The sequence below is a fragment of the Melopsittacus undulatus genome, chromosome 8 (assembly GCF_012275295.1).
Source record: "Melopsittacus undulatus isolate bMelUnd1 chromosome 8, bMelUnd1.mat.Z, whole genome shotgun sequence".
Classification (NCBI taxonomy): Eukaryota; Metazoa; Chordata; class Aves; order Psittaciformes; family Psittaculidae; genus Melopsittacus; species Melopsittacus undulatus.
In genome coordinates this window covers 42,919,779-42,929,311 of record NC_047534.1, presented here as the reverse complement: position 1 = coordinate 42,929,311, position 9,533 = coordinate 42,919,779, and the positions used below count along the sequence as shown (strand labels likewise).

Below are 9,533 nucleotides of genomic sequence, written 5' to 3'. Positions count from 1 at the left end.
TAATACCTTCATTTATTTTGTCAGTCCGACCCCTTTTCTTCTGGAGAGCAGTAGTGATGTTACTGCTCTCTTCAAAGAAATCGCTCTCCCGTTCTCTTGCCTGCAGCGGACACCTTTGAGACAGCCTGGTGCTTTCTTCTTGTCAGGCTTCTGTTGCACTGCACAGGACCATAAATGGTGCACGTATATACATGTTTATATTGACTTTTGCCTGTACACTCTCGTCCTTACAGTATAATCCTCTTTTAACTTTGTAACAGGATTGTTCTCCCTTAAAATAGTTTAAGGAATCATTTGTGAATACGCAGTCTTTCTGTTTACCACTCACAGTGAGATGACTCTCAAGAGTTGGGCCATGTGTATAGAGATATTTTTAAAAGTCTCATTAAAATTAAATAATGTATTTTCATGCCAAATGCCTTCCTTCTTACAGTCCCACAAAAGGTCCAAAATGATGATGTAGTCTGCCATTGAACTGATATCTGTTCAAGCTTAAATGCCCTAAGCTTACATGCCTTAATACCTGAGAAATTAGTCCAACTTCTGGAGCACTTTGGTTGCAGATGTCTGAGCTGTAGCTCAGCAGCCTGCAGTTGCTGTGGCTGTCTTCTCCTGTTTTGTGTGCAGCACTGTTCTTGTTTTCTTCCTGACATTTGATATTGTCATTGCCTTCTTTTCCTCACTTGAAGACTTTTAGGAGTTGTCTTGCCTGTTTTCAGGCTGACAATGTATATAAATTAAGATTTCCTATGAATACTTACTTGTAAGTAGTCCTGTTTTTAGCCCATCACCTATTTCAATTAATTGTAGAAGGTTGCTTTGAACTGTCTGTTGTCTACAATGTCCGGATTAATATACTTGAGTTCTCAGGAGCATTGCTTTAGTGATGGATATTTGATAGGTGCCTGAGATATTTGTATTGGAGGTCTTATTCTATTGTCTTGTGCAAGGGCAGGAAGACAGCATCTGAAGAACTGGTGGGTCTCAAGTTGTGGCAGGTTTAAGCTCTCTGATTTCCAGGCCATATAACAGAATGGTAGTGGCTGTTGTATAGTACAGTTTTGTATGGGTACTTTTTTCTTTGAAGTTCTGTGTTTCCTTCATTCCAGGTGTGCTGCTGAATTTTCCATGTCCTGTGTTCATCCCTTCTCTGCTTTTCAGAACAAACATAAAACATTTATAAGTAATTATTCAGCTTTTTCACCCACTTCATATTAACTGTTGTTCTTTTAGCTTTAAGTAACCTGCCTTGTAGCTTGTGTTGAGAGTGAGAAATTCATCTTCATGCTCAAAAAGGGGTGCTCTTTGTGGTTTTGATGAAAAAAACGATGCACGCGTTGAGAGTAGATTAAGCATGCTACTTGAAATATTAGCACTTATGATTTAATCACTTCAAGTAGAGGTTTGAGCTGATGCTGTTTTCCAGACAAAGTGCGTGTTGGAGACAGAAGAAATTTTTCAGTTCCAGTAGATAGACTATTAAGCTGTTAATACGAGGTCTTTTTGTTCCTCTTAATAGAAGAGAGAACTTTTCCGAAGTACTAGAATTACCAAATTTTTCCACATTTGGGTATAAGGGAGGGGAGATGAGGATCTTCAAATGATGAAGCTGATTTAAGCTGGTAACCCAGCCAAAAAAGAAAGGGAAAAGCTCCTTGAAGGATACATGTGCAGTACTAAGTGTTGCTGACCACAAGACTTGCTGATTCAGCATGGTTAAATCAATGTACCCTCTGGGAGGGAGATGATTAGGTAAGGATGTTATGAAAATAAATGCATAAAGGAATGTGTATGTGTGTATGGGAAATGTTCTATATGGTAACGAATCTGCTGTTGTACCCCATGTACTGTGAAGTAGATGTAGCCTAAGTCTTAAGTGCTGGTCCAAGGCCTGGGAGAAGTTCTTGCTTGTCCATGGGAAGTTGATGAGCTGGAAAATGCAAAACCACAGCAAAACAAAGCTGTTGGCATAGGAATGCATAAACAGACTCAGGCCTATACAAGGGAATGCTCCAGAGAAAAAAATGGAGTGAGTAGTTGAGCTAAGGGACAGGCCTGGCTTGGCAGTTGCAGGGCTACTGTGAATTTCTGGGTTACACCACAGAACTCCAGTTTCCTGGGCTAACAGTGCATCAAGAGTGGTTGAAAAACCAAAGGCAAAGATGTGTGAGGGGTTTGTTGCTTTTTGTTTGGATCAGCTTGTTGATACCTCTTCTTACTACAGAGAGGCCATGGGCAAGTTTGAGTCCTGTTGGGCAATTAGCATGTGAGGAAGGATCACAGAGAAGTATGTCTGTATACACTTTTCAGCTCATGCTTCTGGTGGGTATTGCAGAGGAAGACAAAAATTACTCTTTTTAATCTGTGCTGAGCAGGAATTCTCCTAATTTCTCCTTTTGGGTATTGCTGGCACTTAGCTAAAAATAACAGATTATCCACCTCCTTTTGGCAGGGGAAACTGCTGCTAGTCTTTTCAATTCAGGAGAGCTCTGGTAGGGTAGGGGGAACCCAGCTGCAGGATCCAAAGGATCCATACCCTGCTGCAGGTGAAGCATTTGTGGCAGTGAACCACTGGCAGCTGCTTAAACCCAGAGGATGCTGTGTTTCAAATACTTTTTAAAGGTCTCCTTTGCAGAAAGTGTTTTGCTAGCAGAGAAGAAAAAGAAGTCTTAAATTGTGAAGCATTTTCAGAAGTGTTAATAGCCAGTATAACGTTCTTCCTGAATAATTTGCTTCTGGCTACAGTCTGTCAGCACAGTTTGTGACCATCCTTTGCCCCCAGACAGGTTCAGGTGTTTGAGGAGAGCTCTGGCCGTCCCCTCTGGAATCCTGCCCTCGTACAATGGGAGAGCCCCAGGAACTTGCTGCTCTTCCCAGCATCTCTCTTCTAGTGCCCGGGACAGCGGGGCAGCTCCAGCTCCCTGTTCGTGGGAGCCGAAGCCCTGCCGCTTTGTTGTGCGGCTCAGTACCACCGAGCTGGCGGCTCTCCCCGGGCATCATCTTCTGCCCCAAGTACAGCCGCGCCTTCTGTCCTCCTCGCAGTGGGCACCATACTCCGCAGCCCCGGCAGCGGGGAGCCCCGGCTGACAGTAGCGGTTCAGACCGGAGCTTCCCTGGGCGGAGCCCGCTGACCTGGCGGAGGGGTCCGCGGGGCTGGGCAGGCCGCGGGGCACCAAAATAGCCGCTGCCGCTCCGGGCCCGCCGCCTCCCGCGGTTCTTCCAAACATGGTCACGGGGCCGCCGCGGCCGCGCTCCGCCCGGGCGTGAACGCCGCGCCAGGACTGTGCGGGCCGGGCGGGGGCGCTTGGAGGAGCGGCTTTGTGGTCTGCGGGCGCGGCGAGGTCAAGCCCCGGGGAGCCCGGCAGGCGGCCCCGCTACTGGGCACGGGTCAGGGCGATGGCAGCGGCCGGCCAGGAGGACTACGCGTACCTCTACGAGGACCCCTCTCACCCCGCCGACTTCCTGGAGGCGTTCCGGACGTTTTACCTGGACGGGCTGTTCACCGATATCACCCTGCAGTGTGCCTCGGGAGTCATCTTCCATTGCCACAGAGCCGCCTTAGCAGCTTGCAGCAATTATTTTAAAGCCATGTTCACAGCCGATATGAAAGAGAAATCTAAAAACCAGATCAGACTTCCCGGGCTCAGCCATGCGGTACTGGAAGCTCTCGTTAATTATGCATACACATCGCAGATCCAGATAACAAAGAGAAATGTCCAAAGTCTGCTCCAGGCAGCAGACCTCCTCCAGTTCCTGTCAGTAAAGAAAGCCTGTGAACAGTTTCTGGTGAGGCATTTAGATACTGACAACTGTATAGGGATGCACTCTTTTGCCGAGTATCATAATTGCTCGGAGCTAGAGAAAGAGTCCAGGAGAATATTGTTATGGCAGTTTGAAGAAGTGTGGACTCAGGAAGAGTTTCTGGATATTGGCAAGGAGAAGCTCTCATATATTCTCTCCAGAGATAATCTCAATGTTTGGAAAGAAGAGGCAGTCATCGAAGCTGTCGTTAAGTGGATTGCTCACAATGTGGAAGAAAGACTGGAAGACATCTATGAACTGCTGAGCTGCGTCAGGGTAGACTTAGATAACGTGTATTTGAGGTCAGTTTTAAGCCTACAAAAAAAATGCCGACTTAGTGATACTAAGATAAGGTCACTCATATACAATGCCCTGAACCTCAGTCCCAAAAGTCTTTCCAGAAGACCTACAGCAGCCATGTATGTGATTGGAGGATATTACTGGCATCCCTTATCAGAAGTGCATGTCTGGGATCCATTAGCAAACACATGGGTTCAGGGAACAGAGATGCCGGATCATACCAGAGAGTGTTACGGGGTCACTAGCTTGGGATCAGATATATATGTGACAGGAGGTTATAGAACGGAGAGCATCGAAGCCCTTGACACCGTGTGGATATATAATAGTGAGAGAGATGAGTGGACAGAAGGCTGCCCCATGCTTGATGCAAGGTATTACCACTGCACTGTTTCCTTGGATGGCTGCATCTATGCGTTGGGTGGATACCAAAAGGGAGCGCCAGTGCAAGAAGCTGAGTTCTATGACCCTTTAAAAAAGAAATGGCTTCCTATTGCAAACATGATCAAAGGTAGGTAGTCTTTTGTATGATGTCTGCCTCAAATGTCAGTCCTTCTGCATCTGCTACTTATTAATGCCATGGGCATGTTTAGGGTTTGATATATGTTCTAGTGATGTCCATTGGAATCTCCTGTTAATGCTGGTGGACTTTGGTGCAGGTCTCTACTAGGCAAATAACTGCAAGCATCCAAACACTATGCAGGGTTGTGCTAGAACACTACGGTGAAAAGGCAAATGATAGTCTCAGTTAAATTTTGTCTTCTTTCAGAAGTGAAATTTCTCTACAAATTAAAAAGAAATCAGAAAACTACCAGGTATTAGAGTCTATTCAATAGTGTCTATAGAGACTGCTCAATGTATATTAGACTAAATGGTCAAAGAGCAGAGGATTTTATTGTTTTAATATAAAACCAGATTACTAAGATTTTCTGTGCAATCATCTACAAGGGTGTAATCTTCGTTTAGAACTTCATCCATTCAGTTTCCTCATATTTCAGTGTATCATCTGTTCAGGATCATCAGTTTAATCTTTAGTATGAGGATAATTAAAAGTATTAATGCCTGTTTCTAGCAGCCAACATAATGATCTATTAAAAATGCATGAATTTGGATCACAGCCTAACTAAATGGTATTATTTTGTTATAAACTTTATAAACAATTATACACTTATTCATTTTTATAAATTAATGCAGTCATTTACAAGTAATGATACGGTTTTATTGTAAGTTGATGCAACATAGTATTTTTCTACATGTGAGAGGTTTTGGAGGTATCTGTAACAAGAAAAAACACTTATGCTCCTATAACTTTTTTCATTGTTTGTGTGTTTTCCACAAACATTGCTAATATTCTGGGTTTATTCCCTTTAAAAACAAATGATAGGCTAGTACTGTGAGCAGTTACATAGTCTGTGCAGTTGTTTTATCCCGTTTTCTGTGTGAAATTTATTAGATGCTTAAAACTCCCACACTGATTGCCTAATTTTGGTCCATTTTATCTTGCCAGATCCCTTGTTTTATTTAGTTTTGTTCTCCTAGAGACAGAGTTAACATGGCTCCATTCTGTTTGTACCCTTGTTTATACAATAGTATAACTAATAATACCATGAGAAAGATGAAATGTATCAGAAAAGGTATCCCAAGACACTGAATGATCTCAGCTCCCATTGTCTTTGCCATAGCAATGACTTTTACAAATCTCTGTAACTTAGTGAAATAACTGAAAGCAATTCCATATTCCAAACCCAGTGTGATGCTCTGTCTTCAATTACTGCATAAAAATTCTGTGAAATCCTGCATGGGCTGTATTACGTGCAGTATGTTTCCATTACTGCAGTTTTATTTAATTGCTCTTATGCTGCTAAAGTAAAGTGTCTCGACAAACTTCATTCAGCTAAATGCTTGCAGGGTAATTTCACCCTAAAATATTAATTAATGAGTTATTTGAAACAGGGTTATGGCTGGGAGTGACTGTAGCTATTGTTTGCAGTCTGAAGGTGTGCTGTGACTTTCACACTGTGTACAGGTGTTGGGAATGCCACTGCCTGTGTCCTGCATGACGTCATCTACGTAACTGGGGGTCACTATGGATACAGGGGAAGCTGCACCTATGATAAAGTCCAGAGATACCATTCAGGTAGCAATGAGTGGAGTATAGTGACCACGAGTCCGCATCCAGGTAAACAATAATTTCTGTAACAAGCGTAGAGCTTGATTTGGTAATTGGTATCTGGGAGTCTTTAAGCTCACTTTGGAGTTTCTGGCATGTTTCTAATAAAAGGAGCAGTGCCTGTAGGGCAGCAAGGGCCAGAGTGGGATCATCTCCCATTTCCAGACTCTGAGAGGGAAAGACCCTCTTCAAGCATCAGTTCTATAGAAATCACTATATAAATATTGAACTAAGGAATGGCTGCATTCTATTAAATAATATTTCTATATTTCTAACTTTCTATAAAATCTGTTCATAGAAGTTTGTTGAGAGTAATTGATATGAATTTTAAATGTGTTTTCTCTATGTTCTCCACTTGCTAACAGTAAATTTTCAAAGCAGTTCTCACTAAGTACTGGTGGGCATGTCTGTATCATCTTGATCTTGCTTTTACCAAGTTTAGCAGAAAGTTCTGAGGTGCCTTCTGAGCTCAGTGAAGAAACTCAGCTGCCCTCACTGGTGCCCAGTGTTTGTCAGGTAGCTGTAGTTCAAGTTATCATTGTCATGCTGAGTTGAACTGTATTCCTTTTTTCCTGAAGAATATGGATTGTGCTCAGTTACATTACAAAACAAGATCTATTTTGTGGGTGGACAGACCACGATCACGGACTGCTATGATCCAGAGCAAAATGAGTGGAAGCAGATGGCTCACATGATGGAGAGAAGAATGGAGTGTGGCACAGTGGTTATGAATGGATGTATTTATGTAACAGGAGGATACTCCTATTCAAAAGGAACATATCTGCAGAGTATTGAGAAATACAACCCTGAACAGAATACATGGGAAGCAGTAGGGAATCTTCCCAGCGCTATGCGGTCACACGGCTGTGTCTGTGTGTATAATGTGTAAACATTTAATTCTCATGTTGCTGTTACAGAAAACAGCAGATGCAGTATCCATAACAGTACTGAATGGCTCATGAATGAGATGTCTAATATGGTGTCTTAATGCACATAATTGTAAACACTAGGTATAATTTGTCTTTGTTTTAAACTGTTCAAAAATACCAATGTGGTAACAAGATTTCCATATATTTTTCAGTCCAGTCATTCTTTTTCATGAAAGTTTTCAAATGACTTTCTTGTAATACTTTGTGCAGCTGGATAGGAGCTACTGTGAAAACCAGATCTGTGTTCATTCATCACTGCGTGGAACTATGATCTGGTGCTAAGGTGAGTAAAGCCAAACAAAATACTTTGCATTTCTATGGACTGCTGAGCTTAGGATGAAATCTTTGATACTTCAAAAGTAGCCATAGGAGTGGTTCATTGCCACAAGCTAAGTGTGTGGTACGTACAGAGCAGTATTATGTGGGTAGCTGGGTTATCACATCCAGCAATCAGGCAGTTATAGGATGCCTCTAATCCTACCTACAGATGCCAGAGTGGAGAAGAGCACAGGCTGGGAATGAGGGAAGAAATGTCATACAGTAGCCCCAGAGCACAAGCTGAAAGTGTGCATTAGTTTTCGGGGAAAACAGTGCTCTGCATTTCAAGGAAGTTTGAGGAAAATGCTCACTTTGCCCTTCTCACACTGGCAGGGCCTGTGAGAAATTGAAGACTCTGCATGGCTTTGCAGTGGACTCTTGGGCTGATGCACAGGTATTGGGGATTCCTCCCATCCCCCAAAAAAGCCTTACCATGGTAACTTTTTTTTAGTCAAAGTTAAGATGTGTCTTTTTATGGACTGAAAGGAGGAAATGAGAGAGACTGGGTAGTTGCTAACATTACCCGGTTACCAAGACACACACTTCTCTGTTTTTTATAATAACATCTTGTCTTTTCTAAAACTGTTAAACTGCAACTTGAGCAAAGGTGACAAGTGGAAGAAACTTGTCAGAATATGAAGAGGTTGAATGCCAGGTGGTTACTGGATTTATGTATTATTTCTCTCAAAACGGAATAGGAGGTCTTAGGTCTGTCTAGAAAGCAACTTTAGATGGGCAGGAAGATCATCATTTGGCCACCTCTTCACTGGGAGACACAGGTGGCAGGCTCCCAGCACAGCATGACAGTATCAATGCGGGCAGAAAGCAGAGTCCCTATGGAGTATTTAAGTTTGTGGTTTGACCCTGCCATCCTCAGCCTTCTCACCAGTCCGTGTTCCTCATGTTGTCATGTAGGTAGTTAATACAAATGCATTTGGTTGAATTGTTATTGCAGTGATTTCTCCTTATAGCTTGTATAGATAAGTGTAAAATGTGGGGCTTGCTATTAGCCTGGTTCTTGAGGGGGCAAGATACAACTGTGTTGTCTTTCTATGTGTATGTAAGCTCCTCTTTAATGCTGGACTCCCTTGTTTAGATTCAATCATGTTCTACAGGGAGGTATAGGCCTTAAAAACACACAGTTCAGGTTTTTTATGAAAACTGGTAACAGAATAGGGGGGGGGAAGAGAGACTGAAAGGAAGGGCATGAGTTGTGTGAGAAGTACAAGATGGCAAAGCCATCTAGGAAGTGCTGAAGAGGTGGCTGTGAGGAGCGATCTCTCTTCTGCCTTTATTGCCTCTCACCCAGTCCTCCTTCAGCTGCTTTGGGGCCACAGGATCTGACAGCAGTGATCCAAATAAAGAAATGCCTTGGGAAGCAGGAAGGCTCTTTTAGCTGGGATCAGTTCGCCAGCACAGCTTATAGAGAGACTGTAGGAACAGCTGTTGGGCATTGGCATGAGAAGCAGGGATGAAATAGGGCTGTGGTGGGAACTTCCTGCAGCAGCACTGCTACCTAAAATGGAATTTTTGTTTTGCTGGATTTATGGGTAAGCCATAAATGCTTTTCTTGGTGATATGTATTTTCCATTTTGTTTGTTCTCTCATGTTTTTATGCACTTGAATTCGACTGCTGGTAGCAGGCAGCACCCAGCTCTGAGCTTCGATGTGAAGCTCTGCAGTGTATATATAGTTCTCGGTTTGAGGTCTTAGGGTGTCACTTTGCTGTAAGAAGCTCATGGGTATGTGGGTTCAGTGTTTTGCTTCATTATCAATCCAGCTGAGAGCTAATCAAGGATCCAATGTAATTTGTTTGAAGACACTAAGCTGTGAAGAGGTGTGGGGGTTTGAACTCTGACAATGCTTGAAATGCATGGGCTGGACAGGTGGGCAAAAGAAATAAAGTGAGTTTGTTTGTCCTGGCAATCCCACAGCCAATAATTGTTGAAAGGCTGATGGAGATTTGAAGGACAGTATCGCAAGAGCATGAAGGTGATCTCTGTATGGAACCAAAACCA

The 9,533-nt window shown here is 43.0% G+C and overlaps 1 protein-coding gene across 1 annotated transcript; it reads left to right on the top strand.

Moving 5' to 3' along the window:
• Positions 1-3,396: 3,396 nt before the first annotated feature.
• On the top strand, positions 3,397-8,044 carry KLHL23 (kelch like family member 23). The gene is made up of 3 exons (XM_005152621.3): positions 3,397-4,609; positions 6,125-6,277; positions 6,847-8,044. The coding sequence occupies exons 1-3, from the start codon at positions 3,397-3,399 to the stop codon at positions 7,155-7,157; spliced, it is 1,677 nt and encodes a 558-aa protein (XP_005152678.2). The 3' UTR covers positions 7,158-8,044.
• The last annotated feature ends 1,489 nt before the right edge of the window (positions 8,045-9,533 follow it).

Coding starts and splice junctions, on each gene's coding strand:
- KLHL23 (XM_005152621.3), top strand. CDS start 3,397: ATGGCAGCGGCCGGCCAGGAGGACTACGCGTACCTCTACGAGGACCCC. Junction 4,610..6,124: donor TATTGCAAACATGATCAAAG/GTAGGTAGTCTT, acceptor CACTGTGTACAG/GTGTTGGGAATGCCACTGCC. Junction 6,278..6,846: donor GACCACGAGTCCGCATCCAG/GTAAACAATAAT, acceptor TTTTTCCTGAAG/AATATGGATTGTGCTCAGTT.